At 43.9% G+C, this 26670-nt stretch overlaps 1 protein-coding gene across 4 annotated transcripts; it reads right to left on the bottom strand.

The window, feature by feature from the left end:
* Positions 1 to 2470: 2470 nt before the first annotated feature.
* MTRR (5-methyltetrahydrofolate-homocysteine methyltransferase reductase) lies at positions 2471 to 26558 on the bottom strand. 4 transcript variants are annotated; one of them, XM_031443114.2, is made up of 15 exons: positions 26502 to 26558; positions 25012 to 25176; positions 23954 to 24107; positions 22166 to 22283; positions 19281 to 19656; positions 18246 to 18368; positions 16597 to 16750; positions 15713 to 15801; positions 13155 to 13335; positions 11185 to 11227; positions 10455 to 10641; positions 7699 to 7817; positions 6538 to 6630; positions 6264 to 6446; positions 2471 to 4035 (listed from the first exon to the last, which is right to left on the bottom strand). In XM_031443114.2, the coding sequence occupies exons 2-15, from the start codon at positions 25138 to 25140 to the stop codon at positions 3894 to 3896; spliced, it is 2091 nt and encodes a 696-aa protein (XP_031298974.1). In that variant the 5' UTR covers positions 25141 to 25176; positions 26502 to 26558; the 3' UTR covers positions 2471 to 3893. The 4 variants fall into 4 exon arrangements, with proteins under 4 accessions (XP_031298974.1, XP_010984293.2, XP_031298993.1 ...); XM_010985991.3 differs by lacking the exon at positions 26502 to 26558 and adding an exon at positions 26025 to 26442; XM_031443133.2 differs by lacking the exon at positions 22166 to 22283 and having other exon boundaries at positions 23968 to 24107.
* Between the last annotated feature and the right edge of the window lie 112 nt (positions 26559 to 26670).

Below are 26670 nucleotides of genomic sequence, written 5' to 3'. Positions count from 1 at the left end.
ATGCATTTGTTTTCATATATTTTCATTAAAGGTTATTAAAAATATTGAATATAGTTCCCTATGCTACACAGAAGAAAATTCTTAATCTATTTTTATATATAGTGGCTAATATTTGCAAATTTCCAACTCCCAAACTTTTCCCTTCCCACTCTTTCTCCGGTAGCCATACAATTGTTTACTATGTCTGCGAATCTGTTTCTGTCTTGTAGATGAGTTCATTAGTGTTCTTTTTTTTAAGAGTCCATATATGAGTGATATATGGTATTTTTCTCTTTCTGGCTTACTTCACTTAGAATGGTCATCACCAGGTCCATCCATGTTGCTGCAAATGGCATTATTTTATTCTTTTTTATGGCTGAGTAGTATTCGATTGTGTAAATATACCCCAACCTCTTTATCTAGTCATCTGTCAATGGACATTTAGGTTATTTCCATGTCTTGGCTATTGTAAACAGTGCTGCTATGAACATTGGGGTGCATGTATCTTTTTGAATTAAGGTTCCCTCTGAATATATGCCCAGGAGTGGGATTGCTGGATCATAGGGTAAGTCTATCTTCAGTTTTTTAAAGAACCTCCATACTGTTTTCCACAGTGGCTGCACCAAACTACATTCCCACCAGCAGTGCAGGAGGGTTCCCTTTTCTCCACACCCTCTCCAGCATTTATCCTTTGTGGACTTTTGAACGATGGCCATTCTGACTGACATGAGGTGATACCTCATTGTAGTTTTGATTTGCATTTCTCTGATAATTAGCAACACTGAGAATCTTTTCGTGTGCCTGTTGGTCATTTGTATGTCTTCATTGGAGAAATGTTTATTTAGGTCTTCTGTCATTTTTTGGATTGACTTAGTTTTTTTTTTTATTAAGTTGTATGAGCTGTTTATATAGTCTGGAAATTAAGCCTTTGTCAGTCGAACCATTTGCAAATATTTTCTCCCGTTCCAAGGGTGTTGTTTTGTTTTGCTTGCGGTCTCCTTTGCTGTGCGAAGGTTGAGTGTAACTAGGTTCCATGTGTTCATTTTCGCCTTGTTCCCGTCGCCCAGGCAGCCTGCCCTGGGAGACCTGCTGAGGTTAGTCAGAGAATGTTTTCCTGTTTTCTTCTAGGGGTTTTTGCATTTAGCACTTATAAGAAATCAGACCAAATGTTCTGTAATCCATTTTTATTTCCTATGCCATGAACTGTTTGCGAGTGTTTAGCAATTCTTCAGTGTGGCCATTATGGGTAGCTTCTTATAGTTGATTAATTCTATTCGGATTAGCAAACAATGCCTTAATTTGCTGCGTTTTCCTTTATGGCCTAGTTCATAGTCTAATTTTAAAAATGTTTCAAGTGTATCTGAAACCAACATGGGTGCCTCATTTGTTGAATGTGGCACATACATCATCTCGTTTGCGAACTGTAATGTTCAAATTCTCGTGTATTTTTATCTGACCGTTCATGGCTAGATTAGTGCACCAGTACTATGGTGTCTGGAATTCAGTTTAGAATACTTGAGCACAGATCCATCGGTGTGTTAACAGAGCGAAGACTCTGTGTAGTCAGCACTCCAATGAGGATAATAAGCACGTAATGACCAGTAATGACCATCTTGCTCCTAAGCTCTTCAATTAATTCCACCACCAACCAGCATTGTTGCTGAAAGTAATGGGGCCAACGAAGGCTTCTTAGAATAACTGAGGTTAGAAAGGAGCTCTGACTGACTACTTAGTGGCATTAATATATGATGGAGTTTGGACATTAGTTCAGAGCACCCCCCACCCCTACATAAACAAGGCCAAAGACTTTTTCTAGCAAGACTCTTGGGTGGAGGGCCACTCACGGTGCTAGGAGGAACAAAACCCTGCCCCTGGAATACCCACAACCACCGTGAATAAACTTTCCAGCAAGATGTGAAACTTTTCATGAAAGACGTGGCTGGACCACCTAGAGACAGAATCTTGTGACGGATGGGCTGTAGGATGCTGTGTGCCTGGTTGGCTAATGAACTGTTTAGTATCTGCACACGCTGCAGAATCTGGACTGGGATCCATTTTCACTACCGTCTGTGGGCAAGACTGAAGGAGCAACTGATCAATACCTAAAACTTGGTATCTAACAACAGAAATAACCGGGTTGTTGTGCATAAACCAGGTGCCCGGCCAGGTTCTGGCACCTCCATGACCACACCTGCCTCCTCAGGGACTCACCAGCCTTGGGGTCAGGCACTGACCCACAGCGCAGGGAGGCGAGCACAAGCTGTACGGTGTGTCCTCCGTCAGCTGTCAGTACGGAGTATTGTTCTTTGTCCCTTTCGATGTTTCCACCTTAAGTCTATTTCAGCTGACACATATATAACATGCGTATAACTTTGCTTGATGTGTTTTCTTATGCCTTTTGTTTTTTCAGAAATATTTCTGCTATGAAATATATGAAATATATGAGATTAGAGAATGTAATAAACATTCATGAAGGCTTAACACATCTTAATACAGTATTTCCTTCAGATCTTTATTTTTCAAAATGACCAGAAGACTTTCACAGGTAGAGATTTGTTTTTCAAATGCCAATCTCTTTAATATAAAAAAACAATATATGCTGGAGACTTGGAGAAACGTTTTCACATCTGTTTTACATTTTGTTTTCAGCTTTGACACATTTTATGAGAGAATGTGTCACTGGGAAACGTCTTAGTCCAAGTGGGCTGCTGTAACAGAATACCACTGAGGGGCTTTAAACAACAGAAACGGCTCAGAGTTCCGGCCCTGGAGTTCAAGGCCAGGTGCCCGTATTTGTCGGGTTTTGGTGAAGGCCTCCCCCGGGATGCAGGCTGCCGACTCCTCACTGTCCCCGCCAGCAGGAGAAGCTGGAGCTTCTTAACAAGGGTGCTGATCCCCATCCCGAGGGCTCCACCTTCACGACCTGATCACCCCCAAGACCCCAGCTCCTACCATCATCACAGTGGAGGGTAGGATTTGAACATGAGTTTTGGGGGATGTAAATATTCAGACCATAGTAGGAATTTAAAAAATATAAGGATATTAAGTAGGTATATTAAGCCTAAGCTAAAGCTTGCATGAGATAATGGAAGTAAAACAAATCATGTGGAAAAACTAAACAATACGCCAAAGGGAGCCAAAATAAAAAGGTAGGGAGTGAGGAGGGCTGAATGGAGAAGAAAGAGACTGTAGCTTTACTAAAAAAATGTACTTGTTCACATCCGTAAATTGAATGCAAATTTCCCTGAATTCTGGAACTGTGATACTAAAAAGAAGTAACTTTGGTAAATAAATCATATGCCAGAGTGGAATTTCAAAACGTTTCATATTTCTAGCATCATTAAAAAACTAAATCTCTGTCAGTATTACCTTAAAATATTTTTTATCAGAAATATAGTTTTGTTAATAAATCACTTAATAAAATTATATAAACATAATCTGATATGCCATACGTATGTAATCTTAACACAGTAATATGAATACTCTTTATGGTATATTTTATATAGGAATATAAATTATTTTTAGATTATTTTAAAAAGTGGTAACAAATTCACAGGATTTAACTATCTACCCAGTTAACTCTAGTGCCCACAACCCATATTGCACAGATACAGATTCCTTGTGAGCTGGTCAGGGTCCCTGCAAAGTCCTCCAGGACGTAGAGGTGGCCCCGGGAGGTGCTGGTGGAGTGAGAGCTGCCTTCCAGCTCAGGGAGGTTTGGGGAGGGGTGGGGATGGGGGCAGATATGGAAAACTGAATCGAAAGTTTCCTATATTGTTAAATGGTCCACCATCCTCCCTTCCTCCAAGAAATGTTAAAACTTTTTTAATTGAAAGTCTCAATCTTCAGTAAAGTTGTCTTTTAGTACATTCAGTCAAGAAAACTTAATTCTCTTCCTCTATTTTCCAACTTTATCACCAAATATCCTGAAGATACCGTTTTTCTTCTTTTAAAGTAGCCAGTGTTCTCATTGCTTCTAGTTTCTCAACTCCAACCTCTTTGCTTATTACTTCCACAAGGGCATCATTCACATCCTTAGCCATATTCTTAGCGTCTCTACAAAAAAAGAACAACAGCATTGATGCTCAAGAAACGGGAATTTTTACCAAATCCTCCTGAATTCACAATCTCATTGCTGGTGGCTCCACTATCACGACACCTCAGTCCTCCCTCCGTGCATCTAGAAAGTGTTCCACAGGCCTCCCAGCCTCAGTCACCTATCACCCCCGCAACGCCAGGCCTTCACGGGGACCACACTGCTCATGGCTCAACATCCTTCAAAGGCGTCCCTGCTCCGGGAGCAGCCGAAATCTGTGTTTGAGGACCTCACAACCCACCCCTTCACACCTGTCTTCCCTCTGTTCTCAAGGCACACAGAGTGACTTGCACTCCTGAGAACAAGCTGCCTTTACACCACTAGGCCTGCACATGCACGCTCACACGTGCACACGCAGTTACTCACGGACACATTTACTGAGCACCTGCTGAGGGCCTCGGCTCTCACTGAGAGCTCTTCCACGTCCCAGCTCCTTCACCCGCAGGACGGGCGAGGCGCCCCTCCCGATTGCGCACGCAGCCCCCAAGCAGCACCTGCCATCCCCGAGCATCTGCTGACCGGCCTTTCCCACGGAGGGGGTGGTTTGGGGTGCGGAGTCTACCTCCTTGATGTCCCGTTTCTCTGACATCCGTACAGTGCCAAAGCGCTCAGTACACACTCGTTTGTTTGTTGAATGAATAAAAGTGTCAGACAGCACTCTAGTGTCAGAACTTGAGCTTATCCTGTCACTTACAATAAAACTTCCTGAGAAAATCGTGCATAAAGAAAGGCTGTCTCAACTTCCTCATCACACTCTCTCAACGACTCCAAGAAAGCTTCTGTCCCCATGGCTCAGGGGCTGCCAGTCACTAAACCTACTGGTCCTTTCTCTGTCCCCTTTTTACTTGACTATCAGCAGCAAAGGCTCCCCCTTGAGACAGTGTCCCCAGGCTTAGGGACAAGTTCGCTCTTTTTGCGTGGCTGTTCCTTCTCAGTCTCCTTTGCTCGGTCCATGTTAAAGTGAGTGGGGTTTCCTTCTGAGCCCTCGCCTGACCAGCTGCGAACCCTATCGACTTCACTCCAGAGGGGTGAAAATGAAGCACCAGTTATGGTAAAGAGTTATTTCTGGGTTAATGTTTTAAGAGTTTGGATGTTTAAGAAATCCTCCAATTCTCAATTACCAGTTACTGATACATTTGTACGTATGTATTTGCACAATGGACTTCAGCTCTATTATTACAGGGGCATCTACGACGCCAGCCTCTGACACTGACAGCACTGTCCTTTACAAACAAAACGAAGACCAAATACTTCATTAAAAGTGAATGAAAACGTAAACCAACAATCTCTGCCCTTTAAGACCTAAAGCAGTGTTTTCTAGCTGAGTCACTAACGGGTCGTGAAATCAACTTAATACCCACAGTTAGTTTTTTTTTTTAATGAAACAAACAAAACAGAAGTTACCAGAATGTGTCCTAAAGAATAAGTCAGAAAAGTTAGCTCTTGTTTAATTATACTTATAGGTCATTATGCCAGTATTTCTTTTTCTGTATCACAGCTTAAAAATACCCCAAAACTTGACTTGGTGACTTAGTGAATGTTTCAAATGCCAGGGATCTATTAGAATTAAAAAGAGTAATTCTTTACTTCAAAACTCCTTTTTAAAAATCTAGCAAAAATTCCTTGAGTTCCATTAAAACAAGCAGCCAAGATCCTAACATTTTTACTCTCTTTGGTGATCTCAGGTTTCTATAACAAATGCTTCCTCAAAAAATAAAATAAAACCTAAGAATGACTCCTGGCTATGCCCACTCTGACACTACAAATTACGCGGTGAAGAAAAAGAATCCCAGATCCACGTTCTGAGTCAAAACCAAAGCTTTTCTCCTTAGCTAGGTCAACTGCACAAAGCACACACTCTGCGACATAACAGCATGAATCCTGAAACTCCAGGTTAAAGGGTCACCAGCTTAACACAGCATGACTTTTAGAGCCTAAAACATGTATTTAAAGCAGCACAAACCATTCCCCAGTGCATGACTTAATTTTCACCATTTTCCTGATAACAACAATTTCGTGACTATTAAACGTATGTTAAAATCATACCAGAATTTGTATTTCTATCCCTGTCCTTAAGAATCAAATCTCTCACCCGTACGTGTCTAGATTATTAACTGATCGGCCCTGTTTCTTTAGCAAGCATCACCGACCGCCCTCCCCTCTGCCACCTGAGCACGTGGCCACTTACCCACACACGTAAATGTAACCATTCTCGTGAAGAAGGACCCTCGCCACCTGCTTGCTGTGACGCTGGATGTGGTCTTGCACATACTTCACTGGGGCTTCCTCCTCCCCCACACGAGCATCTCTTGAGAAGGAAACTTTCAAGTGAGTTAGAATTCCACACTTAAGGAAATGTCTGAGCTCTTCTCTGAAATACAAAATACACAGGTCGCTGGAAGGTTTGTAACTTAAAGTTGAAAAGGTCTGAAATGAGAACCGTCCACCAGCAGTGAAAGTACCTGAATAAATAGTCCCTGTCCTTATGTCTGCAGCCAAAGAACAACCACATCGCTCCGAACCGCCCGCCCGGGCGCTGCTCTTGGAGTTTCTCTCTAAGTGAAAAAGAAGGTTGAGATGCTTGATATAAAGAACAGGTAAAAACAACCTCTGTTTGGTCAGGAAGCATCACCAACAATCCCAGATGGGCCTGTAGAACCCACCTCTGCGGTCACGGAAAGTCCACTTATTGAATTCACCTCTTACCGCCCACGGGGAGCCTGAGCCACTGCAGCAGACGCTAAAACGAGCTGGCTGGCGAGCTAGCATCACCTACGCACTTTCTACGTTATCTCTATCATGGGCTCATTCAAAATACCAGTGTGAAGCCTAACTTCTACATTAAATATTAATTATAATTTTATGAATAAAATTAACTCAATTAATAAAATGGAAAAGTGGCTGAAAAGGTAGGATGACTTGCTGTGAAACGTTTCAGAAATAATGGCCCCTCCAAGGATCACACTGAGTGTATCTGCCATTACCTTTTTGCTTTAAGGAAAGAAATAAAACAAAAGAAAATAAAACAGCAAGAAAGACTCTGTCCAAAGGATATTGCTACACTGTCCAGGGAACATTACATAAGAATTGTTATTTCACAAACAGGAAGAGAAGCACAATTTCATCTACTTATTTTATATCAAATAGTTGTGTTCTGATACAAAGATACATGTATTAATATCATTCTGTTGAAAATTACTGGTGTCGGGGGTTTAACTTTGAAACCTGTGGTATAACTGGATCTCTGTTACTGCTGACTTCATCCAGTTAAGGAGTGGCTGACATCAGAGCAGCATCAAGGTGTGCCTGAGATCTGTCCCCAGCTACATGCACTATAAACCACAGTGCAGTGGGAGGGGGGGCGCCGGGGGGACAAGACGGGACACAGCACTGCAGCGGAAAGGGACGTTCCAGCACAGAGCAGCATCCCCAGAAGATACATTTACTTCTCCCACGGGGACAAATTATGCTATCACACACTTGATAATAATTTTTTAAAATAAAAATTTTACAACCAAAGTCCAATGTTCTAAAAACTACCAAAGAAACAGAAAAGTCCTCTATTATATTCCCACCCAGGATCTCAAGGGGTACATTTCTCACCAGCCAAAGAAAGCACACACCTGTGCTGCAGGAAACCAATGAAGGGCGCCACGCCCGCTCCTGGTCCCACCATTATGACAGGGGCGGAGGGGTCATTCGGTAAGTGGAAAAAATTTGTCGTTCGAGGAGAGATGGTTATCTGAAATATTAAGCCAATGGTCGTTAAGTTCAAAAAATACCTAGACAAAAACATGTAACCAAGGTGATCTCTGCTGAAGAAACCAGAAAGTACGACTTCCCTCAAAGAAGCATCATAAAACTAAACTGCAGCATTAAATCTCACTGAAACCACAAACACACCTGTCAATGCAGAGAAATGAGTCTGTCTCACAAATTTTTCTTTTCTTTCCAAGTCAAAGGTGTTTTAAGAATGATAGGCATGATATTTCTGAGGAAGAACACTGAATAAATAATAATCAGACTCTTTCTCCAGGCCCAAGAAAAGGACCTGCTTCCTAGTAGGCAACCGATTCTATGCAGCATGAAGAAATGCACAAAAAACAGACACATGACCCTTCGTGTTAGGACATGAAGGACAATGAAGACTGCCCTCAAGATGGGGAGACAGCTTTAGGCCCAATCTGGCAACCAGAAGGGGAATTAAGGGGCTACTCCGAAGGTGTAGAGAACTGGGCTGTATTTGTTACTCTAGGTCCAATGTTATTTGTGTTTTGTTGCAAAACTAGAAGAATAAGTGATAGACAGATAAGCAAAATTTCTTGGTTACAATTTCGAAAGGTTTTCCTTCTAAATCATGTGCCAAGGATGCCCACCAGTTATCAATTTGTAAACACGTGTATCCTCCAGTTGCACTGAGTGGCACTAACAGTCAAGACAGACAGGAATCTTTCCCACATTCCTCGCCTGTGTAACTAAGTATTTTAACCTCTAATTAGAGAAAAATCGTATGAAGTTCATCAACAGGATGAACACAGTACTTTTTAAATGAAGAACTGGCAGAGCTGTGTCAAATGGCTATGGTTTCATTCTCGTTTTGGAATGAAACTGTGATTAACATCACATTAGCCTGATTCACTTGATTCCTTCCCTTGATTTTATAGAAGGTACTCAACATGACAAGCAGTACAACTGAGAAATGAACAAAATCACCTCCATCTTTGTGAGACTTACACTACATGGGTGGAAAAGACAATAAACACACATATATCTATGGACTGACAGGTAGTGGTAAGTCCCAGGAAGCAAAAGAAAACAGGATGTGAAGGGTGCGGCAGGAAGCGTTAACGAGAGCTCACTGCCGTCTTCCAGGCACGGGCGGCAAGGAGACCAGACGCTCACCGCCGGCTCTCCCCAAAGGCTGCAGCTTTGCACCACGATCTCCTCCACCTGGATCCAAACCCGAGGAGCACCCCTGACCTGGATCACCCCACCTGACGTCAGAGGGAAAGGGCAAGGGAGGCGAGCCACATGCCACGCCACCTGCTCAGAGCTCCTGCTCAAAGGTGACATAATCCTGCCTGCTCACCCCTCACTGCCAGGGCTGGTCCACTGGCCAGGCTAAGCATCGGCGAGAAAGGAAGCCTACCCCCTCCACAGCAGGGACACCTGTGAACAACTGTACTGTCTACCAGCTGGGGGAGGGTGTGTGGCGGACGGATCATGTGAACGTTAACGTGGTCTCCACTTCCTAATGAAATACAGTACTATCAGCATGTTGAAATTTAAGTAATTTTAAATTATATCCTTTATATAAATGGGAAAGGAAGAAGGGAGGATGGGGGGAGAATGCGTGAAAGAGAATGCTTACTGTTTGTAAGACGTTATCAATATGCTTTTTTGTAACATTCTGGAGAGCATCTGCTGTGATCATGAATGATCATGAAGTGACGTAATACTTTATGTCAGTACTATAGTGTTTCTTTTCAAAAAAGAAATTTCCCAGGTTCTCAGTATTTTACTAGTGCATAATAATCTAAGAGTCCGAGGGCCACACACAGCAAAGCACCTCTGGTCCAGGCAGCACACTGGGAAAATACCAAGTTAAAAGGCAATTTCAAGCACTAATCTTCCCTTAAGCCTCAACTATATACCAGAAATCTTAATCCCCACTAAGTGCTTTCAACTTCAGTAACTTACAGCAACCAAACCAGTAATAAGATAACACTACAAATGATGTGTTCATTTTTCAATACCATGGAGACTTCATGATAAAGACTGATTTTTTTTTTTTTTTTTAATTTCAACCATCCTCACCAGCGAGGAGGGACAACAGTAACTGGTCCCCAATATGTGGTCTCTAATGAGATTCTACCAAGTGTGGATCAAAATACAAAATAATACCATGGCCCTGACAAAAGGGGAAGGAACAAGGGCAGGGGAAAATCCTACTATTCATAGTTGAAGGACATAAAATTAATCTTCAGTTGTCAACTGACTACCATTTTAAAGTGACTTATTCGGAACACAGGATACAGACTGAATGTAAGATGAGCTGTTACGAGTCACCCGACTCTTCCTGAGCCAATCTGCCAAGAACATTAACAGAAAAGGTCTCCTCCTCCATGACTGTGACAAGCCAGGAGGAAAGACTGTATTATCTGAAATCCACACGTTACACATTTAGAAAATACAGACTATTTAACAGTGAGTGAAAGTAATGTTTCCTGACTTTCCAAAAGAGATTTTAAAATTCAAGTGTGGCATAAATTTTCTCTGAAACACTGACAGCAACGGACAAAGCAGGAGACACTCCACTGCTGTTTCTAACCAGGCAAATGGCAGTTTCAGAGATCCCGAAACCGCACACTCGTCGTACCTGGGGAGCCAGGGCCTCTTCGCCGTCTGCAGGGGGCGCACGCGTGTTTGGCTGAAGTATCGATTCAACCAGCGTGGCCAGCCAGCCTGTGCACACACCCCTGCGCGGGACCCCCGCTGTGGAGTCAGAGGGAAACTCCACAACGTTAAAAATGAAATGAAGCTTCCCTGGGTGAAACAGACTGGAGCTGCAAAGACAAAGACGGGGTTTTAAAAGCCGCATTAGGATGAGCACACACAGGCCAAACTAGGCCTTCTCACTGCACTGACGGGTGCTTCCTAATAGGCTCTGACCCACCTTCTGACTCTTCCGAGAGCAGCTCTGTTCCCTACTGCAAAGCCACCCCGGCCTCCAGCTTTACATCATTTAGGAAAGCTTCCAGTTACCTGCCTGCCTCCAAGATTAGACAGGATTCACACAAACTTCCCTGTCTCCTCCCTACCCCAGGGACGGCACTGGGCACACCAATCAAGGCAGCAGATGGAGGATTTGGACGCTCGCTAAGAGGGGAACCATGGGAGCCACTGAAGATTCCACACCCTATGAACTCCTAGAGGACAGGAGTCGAAGCCCAGTCTTCATCCTCATCCCTATCACGCCTGCCGCTGTCTTCCACAAACCTGAGCAGCTTTCAGTAAATGAACTTGCAGCTACTAAAGATTTAGAAGTCAAGAGTTTCATCACGTCTTAGGAGAAAGACGCCGTGTATCGTGCTAATGAACATCAGTACCTTGCACAGGAGTACGGTCTGGGTTGCAGCTTAGGAAGATGCTCTAGAAGAAAATAATAAGCAGTTATTAATTCATTTTTACTGAAAACAAATTATATGCGAAAATTCAAGGTCTGAATTTGATTCGTTTTCTCTTATTTGGAATATTCAAAACAGCATGTTTTAGTTTTAAATCGTATTTTACAGCACACATTTACTTATTTTAGAGTAAATTCACTGTGTCTAAGTAAAATATTACTAAATATTTTTTCCAATTCTTAAAGACCAGACATATCGCATTTCCTCAATCTGAACTCAGTATGTCTACCTAAAGGCTGGGCTGGTTTTTTTTTTCACACTGAAGGATGAGAAGAACAGGATCCATGAATGTGCTTCATAATCAGGGAAAAGTACACCCTGTGTGTGCACCTGTGTGAGTACACACACATTTCTGGGGCACAATGTCCAGAGTTTTCAGATTATTAAGATAATGACCCAAAAAAGATAAAAGACCACTATTTTAAGGGCTGTGGAAAATGCTCAGGCTTGAAATATTTTTCTTTTTTATATTAATATGGCAGTGACAAAAAATAGGAGTGTAACGGTGAAATATAATCAAATGATCCAGAAACCAAGTGGTTTCCAGACACATAGGTACACTTTTAAAAGAAGATTAAGAAGTGTCAATATTTGAATACCTAACTGTCCACTAACAGACTGGACATTGTGTTCAGTACATTATAGACAGTTATTTCTCCAAAATTTGGAAAGACTTTTCTAAGATATCTTACAGTCGTAATATCAGAATAAGGTTTAATAGAGGGCTTGACTTAGTACTAACCTTTAAATATATTAAGTTTTCTGACAAAGTTAGAAAATAACTAAAATTTTTATAAGTCTCTTTTTTTACATATCTAATAAGTGATATATATAAGTTTAAAAAAGTAACAGGAAATTTGTAAAAAGGACTGAAACACGTTCTCGGTGATGAACAGCTTTACGAGACTTCCTAGAACTGCCCTACACGCATTCTGACGGGTCACCAACCCCTCATTAGCTCAAGACTGGACCGATGAGGGTGAGAACGTTCATTTGAAAGGGAAATAGGAAGAGCAGCCTCACCATCCTGAGGAGGAGGAAGGAAAATACTAATAAATAAAAACGAAAAGCAAGCAGGGCCCGACTTGTAAAGGAGAGGCCCCCCTCCTGTCCTGGGCATCAAAAGGGACCTTGCTGGCCAGCGTCCATGTTCTCCTGTCACCCAAGACTGATGCAAGTCCCAAACATTTCACTGCTTATCACCATAGGAAAACAGATGAGATGATGAAACTACAAGCATAGGAAATAATAAAGGTTTTAAAATCCTATAAAATTCTTACAGGCACTGTCCCTGGTAAACGTCTCCAGTTCCTGCCACTCCTCTGCGGGAGTACGAGGCCAGGGAGAAACAATCTGGACAAAAACCAGGGTGGTCTTACATTCGGATGTTTTGTGAAGGGTCCCTCACAAGCCTAACCCCCAGAGGCATCCTGAGTAAGGCCACGTGTCTGTACTGGTCCGACATGAGGAGCCCCCTTTGGCTCTTCAAAAACCCTAAATCTCAGTTTGCCAGGACGGGGCATTTCTATTTCTGTCTCTGCACACAGAGCGTGTGCTTTATCAAACTCCATCAATTATCATTATCTTTGAAAACGAGTCTCCCTTGGGAAGCTCGTTTTTAGATAAAATTTGGCCAAATGCTTTCTGAAAAACAGAATGAAAACTGGCTATATTAAGAGAGCAAGTGACAGTGACAATGGTAGGAAAGAGAAATTTTTTAAATGTAAATGCTTGGAAGAGAGATTCTTTAACTTCAAGGCAGTTCAGATGTCCAGGCGCCCTGGGACAAACGGGAAGACCACTTACAGACCAGTCACTGAGATGTGCTCCCAGGCGCCTGCAGGGAACTCAAAGGCGCTCTTCCCCGGAGAGGCCGCCCCCGCACCACTCACCGAGCAGGAGGCCGAGCGGGGGCCGGCAGGACGGGAAGGCCCGCAGGAGGCCCAGCACGCAGGCGCGGGCGTCCCTGACGAGCCGGTTGTAGTCGGGCGCCCCCTGCCGGCTGCACAGCTCCTGCAGCCGCCGCCTTTCCGCGCCGTCGCTGGTGTGGTCCACAAGCGCTCGCAGAAACGCCTGTGGCAGGGGCAAAGGAAGGCCTGTAACTACGCATCGTTACCCCAGGCCACGATGCCTGTCCTCGTCTTAGCTGACCACTGCCACCTACAGTTACTGGACAACTGCTGAGTGCCGCTCCTCTGACAGGCACTGGGCACAAGATGAGGCCCAACCTGCCCATCGGGGTTCGAGGGTGGCGAGAGCAACGAAGGCACTAAGTCATTAGCGGGGACTGGCCAGCGACCCAACAGGGGCCCACGGATGTCAGGGGCTTCTGAGGCCAGGGGCTTCCGGAACGAAGGCTGAGCGGAAGGCCGGCCACGGGGAAGGCGGAGTGAAGCACAGCCAGGCGGATGACGGGGCTACCCCAGGGCCGGGAGGCAGGCGAGGCCCGGCTCGGGAGAGCAGGCGCAGGTCGGCACAGACGGGACGTGTGGCCGCGGAGCAGAGGCCGCAGAACAAAACGGCGGGGGCCAGGACAGCGAGACGCCCTGCACGCGGCTCTGTCTCCTCGGATCCGCAGCGGGAAAAGGAGAGCACAAACAGTAAAGTAAAGCCCCGAATCCCAGCCTCAAGTACCCAAGCGAATCCACACTTGCTCGTTACATTTGTTTCAACGTGCTTCCAAGTGTGCCCATCACGTTGCACACGCGGCTCTCGTTGCTCCAGGGAAGCGAGGCATCTGGGCATGTCACCTGCATCAGTGCTGCTGAAACGCCAGAGGGCACCCCTACTTTCACTCCGTGGCCCCCACGGACCCCGGGGCCTGGGCGCCCTTAGCAGGGACGACTAGGTCCAGCGCCTGCAGGTCACGGATGTCCACTGGCCTCGCCCAGAACCCCTACCTGAACTCTCCAGGGACAAACAACTACATGGCTTCTTCAAAGCCCCGGACACAGAGCCACCCCTGGGAAACACTGCGGAAGGAAGCCCCGGTCCCTGCAAGAGTCTCTGGTAGAACGGGACTTTACCAAGAATGCTTCGCACCACAATTTCTCCAGTCGATAAAATTTCCTAAGTTACAGGCTGAAATAATAGCAACTGTAAATCCCTTAAAATATTTTCCACTTTACAGTTACAGAAAACTTTCTGGTACTAAAACAGGAAATACTGCACTGTGCAGAGAACAAGCTAACAAACATAACTAAAATTTAATCTAGAAATATTTTTAACCTAGTAATTCTACTCCGAGGAATTTTAAAAAAGGCTTCAAACAAGTGTACAAAGATGAACACAGTACTAGAATGTTCACCTAGTTTTGTTTTTAACAGTGGAAAACTGTAAACAACCAACTGTTCACAATCAAATCAATTATGTTGCACCAACAGCGTATTTTAAAAGTATCTCCAGCACCTTTCCATGCTGGGATATCCAAACTCATGATTTCTTTTTAAGTGAAAAAGGCGTGTCATAGAACAGCACATAGACTGCATGACCTCGCTTTTCCTCAGCAAAACAAAACTCAAGTGAGGGTTTGACTATAGAGGACTTTCATTTCCTAAGTTACTTACTTCTGTGTGGAAATTTTATAAGCAGATTGCTTATGTAGTAAAGAAAAATGTATTTTTAAATACATACTTTATGAAATGTTCAGAAATTGTAAAGCTGAACTAAAACTGAGTTATTTAATCAAGAAGTTCACATGACAGTAAACTGTAAATTTACTCAAATTACATCTGGGGCTAAACTTCTCTCTAAAGTAGTTTACTTCCCAAAGACCACAAATGCAGTAAACACATTAATAAATTAACAAACGCATTAATAAAACAGAGACTACACACTGCACTGCGGACAGGGCAGCCTAATAATAGCACTATTTATGTTTATTGGCAACACAAGCTCCATTTAATACAACAATGTCAGTCGTGCCAGGCACAATACTGACATCTAGGGGCTCTGTCTCCAAATTCATTTAAATTACCAACACAACCTACCAAACCCCTTCAATTTTCCCTGAATTCTGACACAGTAATACAGATTTCTACACAAAAAGGGTCTTCACAACATTAAGCAGGTGGCAGGTAGCGGAAAGCATACCCTCCCACGCGCTTCCTGTCATCAACCAGAGGTGTCCGTGCGCAGCTGGAGAGCACAAGTCACTAGGGCCACTCTCCCCTTCCAGTGAAAGTCTAGTAAATAAAACAGGACTAAGAAACAGCCCTACTTTAACAACCTCATTTCAGTAGAAAACAAAATTTCAAAATAAGCACAACAAAAAACATATTTATCCTTGACAATTACAAAGATACCACACACCCGGGGAACTGTTTTGAACACATGCTGTGAGGACCATATTTTCTAAGCCTTCAAAATCTGCAAATACCAGATTTAATAAACCGTACACAGAGGCAAGCACAGTCAGCCAAACACAAATAATTAAAATATATATATATACCTTTTTAGGAACTGCTCGTATTTCAAGGCACCAGGTGAAAAGGAAGCGCAGAGAACAGCCCTCGGGTACATGCTGGGGCAAGGCTGCTCCTTTTCAGGAAGACGGGAGAGAGTTCGTGACACAAAGTAAAGTTCAATCCCTAAAAACACAAATAGCTAATATTTCACATTATTGTGCTGTCAAAGTATAGTATGACTTGTGACAAAGTTTAGTCAGTTAAAAACATCTCCCCAAGAGGAAGACAGCAGAAAAACACACTTTACCAAAAAAATTACTATGAATTCAACAGAATGACTGTATTAGCCACATCCACCAAGTCTAGGTATAACAAACAAGAGGGAAATCACCCACAACCGGGGAACAAAACGCCCATCACCACTGCCCATTATCCTCAAAAAGAATTTCAGACTGACTCAACTCCAGTTCAAAGGATTCTAAGCAGATAACTAAAAAATGACTTCCTTTAATTGTGGAAAAAATTATAATATGCTAACTTAGAAATAAAATAATACTAACTGCAAAAAACAAACAAATCGGCCCAACTAACCCAATCTGCTTCTCCAAAACTAGTTACATTCATGTTTTCAAGTTTTCCCCAGTCTGCCACAAGCCTGTTAATTTCCAGAGCTTTGAAAAAGTTGATTCCTCAACTTCATTTTCAATGTTCATAAGTGTCCAATAAGCATAACCTCTATTACCATCTCATTCAGCGTAACGGACCCAGACAGGGTATCTGACGTGAAAGTTAAGAAACCACCAAGACCAGCGAGAGGTCTATTCCACCGCTGATCGTGGCCGACCCTCGGGTATCTGTGCATACTTGTCCTCGTCACCTCCAACCCCTTAGCCCGATGACACCCTGAGAAATAAGAGCAGGGCTGCACCTTTCTTCTTTGTGTCTGCCTTAATTTTCAAGAAGACACGGTGTTCTAGCCTGTCTGCGAGCTGCAGCCTTTGGACTAGGTCCTGTACCTCGGAGTCACTGTTGGGACAGATCACGTTGAAGGCATCTCCAGGCTGATAGGAAAAATTTGTTTTCTAGAGAAGAACCAACATGAAAGAAAAAAATTCCATATAAGTGAGTTTTAGTTCCAGGGCAACAAAACCAGAGTTTTTATTTTATGACCCTTTGAGTACATGAATTAGAAACAAAATAATTCTAATTGCAAAAAACAAGCCCAACTAACTGAATAAATATATTTTTAGTAGAAGTTACTTTTAACAAGAAATTCTGTAGTTATCCAATGTTTTGCTTTATATCATTGAATATTCAGACTGGAAATAAAGACTTTCCGCATCTTCTAGAGAGTAAGTTGCTCCAATAAACAGTGTTTCAATGATCCATGTAAAAATTCCTCTGATGAAAACACACACACAGAAACACACACGTTACGCGCTAAAGCTACTACCTTTAGGGCCACCTGCATTGGCTTCCAATCTCCTCTCTTTACTCCTTTCCTTTGGGGAGGAACTGGGGTGGGAGAGAACACTTTTTTCCCCTTAGTGACACACATTAAACCATCTGGCATGGTACTGGCGGGGAACACACTCGGGCTCCAGAAGGATCCCCTCCCCACAGCACGTCTACTCAGAGGGTGAGGAATGCTCCGAGAGGGCCTCTGACCACGTGTGCCCACAGCCCTAGCTTGTGAAGGACACACACTGGCCCCGCCCATTGGCCAACCCTTGCCTCCTCATGACAGAAAGTGTAAAACAAAAGTAAAATGTTTTGAGGTACATAGGATATTTAATACTACAGGTTATTAAAATGTTCAAAAGAAACGTGGAACTACTCAACAGTATGTAAGCAAAACATCTAGCTCTGACACCTGTCATTTTTTTTCTATTAGAAATTCAACTAACTCTACAGAGACAGCCTCGACGCGCCGTCTTCTGAAGGCCCAGCCCCCTTCGCAGGCCCCCGTGAAGGTAAAGGTGGAGCTACGTGGCTCCGGGCAGGTCTGGAGGCACTGAAGGTTCCGGATCAGCAGCCACAGTTTCCTAACCTGCGGCCCCTGGACATGGGCAGGGGCCGGGAAAGCACATGGATGGGTTCAGAGGCAGCACATAAACCCCCTGAAACTGTGCAACACGTTTACAGACAATCACTTTTCTGGAGAGGGCGTCCACAATTTCTTCCAGATTCTCAAAGGAACAAGGACCTCCACTCTGAGAAATGAATGTCACACTCCTGCCTAGCCTGGTCAACTGCCGCTGACCCCAGGTAACCAGGTGCCTCTCCCGGGGCTCTTTCACAGAAAATGCTGCTCTGATTCCTTTATTCTCAATAATTAAGGCAGCAACACTACTCTCTCCAGCTGAACCCCCTCCGGTCACTCCTTGCTTTAGCCCCTCCTTGAAGTGAAAAGAAAGCGGGTATGAGGTGGAGAGGAAAATGATGGGTGAAGAATAAAAAGGCCGATGTCCCACCAGAGACCTCACTCTTCCTGAGCGTGTGGACCAGAATACACCACGCAAGTCCCTGCCCTCCCTGACAGCACACCTGTGCTCAGGAATAAATTCTGTAACTTACTGAAATGTCCAGTTCTACCAGAAGTGTGGTTTTTATGGCATCATTCGTAGTCAGTTGAACTGCCTTTGAAATTGGAACGTGAAAAATTGGATCCACTGAAGTCACAGAAGCTTGGCTTTCCTCCTTGAGAAACAAATGTGATAAAATATTACTAAATGCAATTTTCAATTACACTTACCAGTGCTTCACTAAGCGATGAAGTAAGAGCTACCACATCTCTGGAAATGCCCTGGCTATTTAAGTGTTCTTTTCTAAGGTAAACGGCTACAGACACATTCTGCTCAGTCTTTCAGAAGAGAAGCTCATCCATTTCCCAGCCTCCTTGGTTATTAGACTTTGCTTGGAATTTCTGAGATACATGGGAAACATCAGATACTAGTATTTTCACAAAAAGGTCCAATAGTCTTCCTAATAAACTTATGCAAAAAGAAACAGTACACTTGCACATTTCAGACGGAGATTCTAAAGGAAATGACAAGATGTTTATTAAGGTTGGCGGCTATCTATACAGATGGTCACAAGAACCCTCAGAGTGGTGGGCAGTGCTGTTCAACAGAGCTTCCTCGATGACCGGATGTTCCACGGCTTCACTGGCCCCATACAGGAGCCACAAGCCACGTGTGCCCACCGAGCACTGGAAATATGGCTAAGAAGTGTGACTCAGGAACTGAACTCTTAAATTTAAATTAATGAAAAATAAAATTCAGTAGCCACCTGTGGCTAAGTGTGAAAGCCAGAGGACACCCTCTGTAGCTACAAAGAAGCGCTCACCTCCTGCAGCCTGAGGGCAGAGAAAGGAATGATTCAGGAGAAAAAGATTCTGACTGGTAACTACTCAGTTCCCCCGCCGTAGTGCAGGAGCAGCCAGATGCCACGTGAATGGATGTGCATGGCTGTGTTCCAGTAAACTTCACTTACAAACGAGAGGCGGCAGACCACACTCGCCCAGCAGGCCACAGCTTGTTGGCCTCTGTGTAATGTAATTAAAAATCCACCAGCACTGCCACCCATGGTGCATAAAGTAAAACCGCTCACCTGGCCAAGCGGCTCCTGCAGACACGCCTGCAAATACTCTGGTGGCAAAGCGGGAATGTTCAGCGAGGCCTGTGAAAGTGGGGGGCCTGAACGGGTAAGTGAGGACTCAAAGTCTGCAGCCAAAGCGCTCGATTCTTTGTTCACTGCACTTTGTTCCAAAACTTCAGAATCTTTTTTTCTTGAATCATCTAATCTCAGAAGTTCAACTTGCGATTCAACGTGTAATAATTCCAGTGCCACAGGGTCTGTCCTCGGGGAGGCATCAGACGCCGCTGTGAGGGTTCCACTCATCTCCTCTTTTCCTCCAACTGACGTGAAATGCTTGGTGAGGGCGGCCCAGAGTCCGTCAATCCATGGCTCAACCACAAGTTCTAAACTGGATCATTGTAACAAAAATGGAAAAAAGAAATGCCTAAGTTCTCCATTTAAATATACAATGATGGGATAATGGCAGAATCTGTCCATCTGGCAGAACACTACCAAACTGTCAAAAACACTAAATATGAAGGCTACTCAAAATACAAAAAATACTTATGAAGGATTAAGCTAAGAAGCAGAATATTATTGCGTTCATTAGCACTGAGCTGTAAAAAATATGAGCATGTATAAAAGTCAGAGAACAAAAATGAAGATAATTCAGTAATAGGAAACAGGAGTGTGATTTCTCTTAATTTCCTAAAATAGAGGTGGTATTTTAAGTTGTTAGTTTTAGACAGGCATGCATAATTTTGATGAGGCTAGCAGAACTTACCCCAAATCCAAGACCACCCTAATATCACAAACAATAATTACATCAAATTACCATCTCTTTTTTTCTGGCCTAGCCAATTTACTGATCTTTGCTTTCTATAGGTTAAAATATCACCAAGAAATCACTCCAGATTAATGCTCTTTGAGTAAGTAAACAGTTCAAACCTTCTATCAGTTCTGAAGAATTTTTCTGGTAAAATTTCCAGCAGGGCTGACCACAGAGGGAAAAGCAATAATCCTTTAGGAGAGCTCAATTAATCATAAATACATTTTAAATATGGTGGTCTCACTACTAGCAAAGAACACCGACTGAACAACATTCCCCACACTGCCTGAACAGAGACGCTGGACATGGGGGAAGGGCCAAGGCAGGCTGCACCAGGACCTCGGGAATAACATCCTTGTTGTTTTCGATCACAATTCAAATGAGTTAACCATTAAATTCCAATTCGTAAAGCTAAATGACCATTAAGAGGAGACACATTTTAGACCTCCATCTTACTGTGACTTTGTCTGTAATTTCACTGTGTTAACTTGGTGATCACGCAGTATGCAGCTTAAAACTTGGTTATACAGACATCTGTCCCTCAGGAGCCTCTGGAAAAGTATGTACAATTAGCAGTTCAATAATGACAGCCTCCTTTAAAACACCTTTCTGAGAACTCAGAAATACTAAGATGATACCGGCCATAATCAGGAGGCTCGTGTTCGTCGAGTGCTCACTACACGGCAGGCGTTGTTCTAAAACGACAACTCGTATTATTTCCCATGATCCTCCAAAGAACCTCACACAATATATACTATCATTAACTACTTCACAAGGGAGAATCCAAGGCACAAAACGTAAGTAATCTGACCAAGGTGTCACAGTCAGCAGGTGGGGAAAATCAAGGATGTGAACCCAGGTATTTGGACTCCAGTCCATATTCTCAATCCCATCAATGTGGTGGCACAAAATGCCTCCCTGAAAATATTTTAATTTTAGAAAAGGGAGGTTAGGTTGAAAACTTAAGAGATGCAAGCTGCTGAAATGCACATTCAAGAATTTTAACATCCAATCCAGTAAATTTTTGGTTTCGGGAAACGAAAAGCCTTTGAAGTAAAATACAGACCGAGCAACAGGACTTATGGATTTTATAAGGTTTAGCAATTAAATAGCTCATACAGGACAATACACATTTAATGCCAATAAGGTGGGGGAGGGGGGCCCAATATAAAGGGACAAAGGTAAAAGGTAACACGCCAGGAAATGTGGTAGAGCTCTGTCCGCGTGGAACGTGATCCCTGGGGACGTGGAGAAGCCCACAGCATCACAGCTGCAGAGGATGCTGGAAGCAGTGGACTCAAAGGGGAAACAGAAGGGTCTCCAGCACCCTTGGGCGAGGCATTATATGCAGAAAAGCATGACACTTGCTGAAGCTATCATGATGTATAAACACAGATCTAGTAGGTAAGAATTTACTTAACATCTGCAACTGGTAGAAAAAAAAAATCAAGTGTGTGTGCACGTGTGTGCACACAGTTATCTGGCTAAAACAGTTCAAGGATAAATACCAGGATAAACTATAGGACAAGCTTTCTAAAGTCTCTGAATTAACACATAAGAGGACTTAAAAGGCGGCACATAGGGTGAAATACTGATTTGTAAAAAGAGTAAATTAATAAAAGAGAAATTATATTGCTGGTTGGAATGGCAGCAAATGACCTTTAAGATGGTGACGGAGAGAACCAAGGAACCGGTGTGCCCGGAAGGCTCCACCTGTAACGCGTGGCCTGTTGGGTAGGTGTCCTCCCACGAGGTCCCGAGTCCAGTCCAGTCACCCACTATCCGAGTTCCTGCAAATACCTACACAGCTGTAAGACAAAGTAACGGTACTGGGGCACCTTTCCTAATTTCCTCCACTAGCAGTACTGATGCAGATGAGGCACTTAATAAAAAAAAGTCAACAAAATAGATAGATCAAACTCTGGAGGATCTTTTTTGGTCCTGGAACTAAAAAAGGAAACAAAACCAAAACTTTCAAGACCAAAGTTTTACTGCGAAATCAGAAGTGAACCCCTTTCATAACCTTGCTGACTTTCATCACGTACTAGCCAGGCTGACCGGAAATGACAGAGAAGCGCGTTGCTCTTACCCTACACAGTCATCCGCGTGGCCAGTGTCATAGAAACGCTGGGCACCAAGCTCTTGAAGTCGTTTATCAATTATTTTCCCCCCATTACAGAAGTACGTGTATTCTGAGTCACCCAGACCTAAAGAGCCCAAATAGGTTATTGGTACACAGTAAGGTTTAAATGTAAATATATTCAGAAGACACAAAGCATTTAAAACAATACCATTCCTGGCCCTTGTTGATGGAACAAGAAATAATTTATAACTTCACATTTTCTTATTTTTCCCTTGAGAAATACTAAGTATGCAAATAGAAACAAAACACTTCGGACCACTGTTAACAGAAATGTGTTTCACATTTTTGCTTCCATGCATCTGTGCAAAAATATGGCAATCTGAAAACAAGGATTACACAGGATTAAAAACATTCAATATGTGTATCTGCAGACTTTTCCTAACTACTGTAGGGTCTGCAAACTAGAGCCCGTGGGCCAACGACCACCCACTGCCTTTAGAGTTTTGTTAGAACACAGCCAGGTCCATTTGTTTACATCTTGTTATGGCAGCTTTCAAGCTACATCGGCAGAGATGAGTGGCTGTTACAGAGACCACAAGGCCTGCAAAGCCCAACATATTGACTATCTGGTCCTTCACAGAGTTCGCTGACTCATAGTCTGGGACGTGGAGAGGTATATCTGAGACATGCTCACCTGCTCTGTTTCTATGCTGATACATTAGGAATTGCTTCTATGTTTCCTGGTAAGAAAATGGACTAACATTTTCATACTTAGTTGAAATTTTAAAATTAAAAGCTTTAATTCTTAGTTGTTTAATCATCTCCATATATTTTCCCTACAAGAAGGTGGGCCCATATTTGGGCCTAATATTGACTAAAAAAGCTAGACAGGTTCTGGTCTTTATAAATAATCTTTTGAGGAATGTTTGAAGCAATATGTACATGTTCACTCCTGAAAATAAAGACACTGGAAAAAATCGAATTAAAGAGATGTAAAAACTCTAAAATGCTCTTTTGAATACACTGTATATGATAGATCTTGGCCAGGGTCACAGTCTCACATTTCTAGTCAGTTATTTATCATAGCACAATCCATCCCTGCTAGACACCCTACCAAAAATGGTTCTCAAAGGAGGATGCAGGTCACATGCCAGGCAAACGGAGCCTTAACTCCCCCTCCGGTTTCCTGTCTGGCCAAGCTGGTCCTCCTGATCCTGCAGTATTTTAGAGCTCTACTTCACAGAGCCCTCACAAGTGCTTCTTAAGCTGAGGTACATATCAGAATCACTGGGAGCTCTAAAAAATACCGATACCAGGATCCAACCTCAGGACAGTTACGTCAGAATCACTGGAGGGGCTCAAAGTAACGGAACTGGAATGAAAACACCCCCAGCTGATCCCAGTGTGTGGCCAGAACTACCATCCTAGGGAATGAGAGCCACCTGGGAGCTTAAAAAAACCCGCAATAAAATAGCTTGCAGGGCTGCTCCTTCAGGGATTGCTCGGGGTTGGACACAGCCACCAATACTGGGGAAATATTTCAAGGTTGAATCTGAGGTGCGCCCATGGTTAAGAATGCCACTTAGAGGCTCTACGGAGGAGCTGCTGTGGGGTGAAGACTGGGGAAATAGCACATTTTTTACACTCAAATGTTATACATACATAAAATATTTATATAAAACCCCAAAATGACAAAACCCACAGTTATACACCATGATTTTGAAAGAGACATTTAGACCCTAGAGTTAAAGCCGGCAATAACAGTACAGTAAGTGCCCAAAATATGGCACACACCTAGGAGTCCGTACCGCAGGTGAGCAAAGAAGTCGGCGGGCAGCGACCGGTCCTGTATGGCTTTAACAAACTTGCGGGCTGTGTCGGGTGGGTCTCCGTTGCCCGTGGTGGACACCACCACCACGAGAGGCGCTGTTTCAGTTTTCAGATCATACTAGGAAACAAGGGTGTCACGTCAGAGATCTACTGCCGTGTGTGTTTTTGACGTGTATCGGCTGGGCAGTCAGCTTAATTTACCATCTTTCAGTCTGCACTGCATCATGGTAGAGGTACAGAGAGCACTTTTAAACCTTAGCCACTCCTCGGACAGCAGGAAACCTGGCTATCAGGAAGGGCGCTGCTCCCTCAGAGTTCCAGGGAGCTGAGAATATCACCAGTGGTAATAAACTGAGATCATCAGTGTTTCCAAGTCTTACAAATCAAGTTTTTAATCTCTCATTCTCACCTAAATTTACACACTTCAGATGAAGCGCTTCACTGTCTCTATAACGACTCCCCAAGCTCGGCTCCTCACGAGTATCATTTAACTTGCCTCCAAGGAATTCACTTTATTTTTCACACTGACATAACAGGTAAAGATTTGAGCTAACATTTTACCAGGCAATTCAACACTTTCAGGACACTACACAGTTTGTCACAGTGAGTTTACCTTGAAAAAACTGCCATGATCTAGGAAGAGAGCTGTCTGCCACCAATGGCAAAGTCTTTATTTTGGGGACGTACAAGCGGGCACTGGGATTCCCAAGGTGGAAAGGAAACCCGCGTTCCTCTGAACACACTTACCTCATTTGTTCCCAGCCAGCTCATGAGATAAACAAGGCTAAACTAATACTTCCATGTATAGTCCAGAACAGTTACTTGTCTTAGTTTTTAGGACTGTAGTCTAATTCAAAAAAAAACTTACAGGTTTAAAAAAAAAAAAGGTGGCAGGAATCTTACAATGCAGCTGATAGTGATGGTGGCACTTAGCATCCTACTCTGTGGTTTAACATCGGCTCCCAACCGAAATACTTCAAAGTACAAGACACAGGAGGAACCATGTGAGTAACAGCTCTTACCTTATCCGACTCACTAAAACAGTGGAGATCTGCAGAAAAGCCATGTGTAACTGCTTTTTCACATATTTCTTCCGCTATGGCCTTTGCCTGTCCTTGCTGTGTTGCATAGAGCAACAAAAACCTCCTCATCACCTCTAAAGCATATGCTACAGCTTAACGGTTACACTGAAAAACAGAAAAGGGAATTTCTTTCTCACAAAGTAGTAACAACCTGCAGGTACTAATTCTCTTAATAAAAAAATGACTGCAGCAACAGCCACACAATATGAGACTTCTCTAAATGTGCTTGTTGATGGAGATAATGACAATACATACCTGACAGAGACAGTGCTTGAGACTCAATACATCGCAGACATCTTTTAAAAAACGTAAAACTAAAAATACATTAAAATTGTAAAAAAAAATTGGTTTCTCCTTGAACCCAAAGCTAAACAGACTAATAAGAGTAATCTAGTTAATCAATGCTCATACACTGCTTTCTTATTTAATTCAATATCCTCTACATGTGAGTGCATGTGTATATATATACATATGTATATACAGAGAAAAAAATATTTCCAATTCACTCAAGCCTTCTCCCCATACTCATCAAGGGTCTAAACCTCAAAAGGCTGTCAGTTTGCAGGGAGAAACTTAAAATGAAACCCAAACCAAAATCTTGCCTCTTAGTGAATGAACCGCCAATATTTGTATGTGCCTCTAGCCAGTTAGATCTAAACACAACTTAAACCACGAAGAAATTAAAGGGTAATAGAATAGTGCTAAGTAACATGCTAAAAATCATGGACTATCCCAGGGAACAGAGCGACACCTGGCATACAGCGGGTGCTCAATGGGTTTACTGAACGAACAGATAAATAACAGCAAGACACTACACACCTGGAAAGTGTGAAACCCTAGTGATGGAAACGGCATCGCTTATTTTTACAGCTGCGACCTGGGAGCCAAGCACAGCTCGAGGTGCTTCAGACCATGACCCCCTCGGTCCCACAACCACCTTATAAAGCACGTACTTCACCCCACGTTTCCCAGAGGAGGTTCCGCGGCTCCCGCAGGACGGTCAGGCGGAGAAACGGCGGAGCAGGACGCGCGTCTGGCTTGGTCCGCGCTCCCAACGTTCCTGACTCTCCGGCACCCGCACCTGACCCCGCGCCCAGAGGTGCCCTTTCCCCCTGCTTAGAAAAGGGTTCGGAACCAGGAGGCCGACGGAGGAGGAGCCCACAGCGACCCGCGGGACTGGCTCCGCTCTAGCAAACGCCGCGGCGCAGGCGGGGACCCGCTCCGGGAGGCGGCGGGAAGGCCTCAGGGCCGAGTTCCCGCCGGGCCGCAGCACCGCGGGGCCAAGGTCCTGACCGACCCGCTCGCCCAGCCCGGCCGGGGGAAGGACGCGGGGACGCGAAGGCCAGTGCCCTCGCCGACCTTGAACCGCCTCCCCTCGGGCCCGGGGCGTGGGATACCCACCCGGAGAGCGGCGTTTACCGAGTACTCACCCGCGGGCTGCCCGGACGCCGGGGAAAAGCGAAGAAACTGCGCTGCCTGCCCCCGCGCCTGCGCACGCAGAGCCTAGAGCTCGGCTCCCGAAACCAATAGGAAGCGCGGGAGAGGAGCTGGGCCAATCACAGCGCGCCGGACGTGGGGCACAGCTCGTGCGCATGCGCG

This window comes from Camelus dromedarius, chromosome 3 (assembly GCF_036321535.1).
Source record: "Camelus dromedarius isolate mCamDro1 chromosome 3, mCamDro1.pat, whole genome shotgun sequence".
NCBI lineage: Eukaryota > Metazoa > Chordata > Mammalia > Artiodactyla > Camelidae > Camelus > Camelus dromedarius.
The sequence above is the reverse complement of the archived record's forward strand: the minus strand, read 5'-3'. Positions and strand labels throughout refer to the sequence as shown.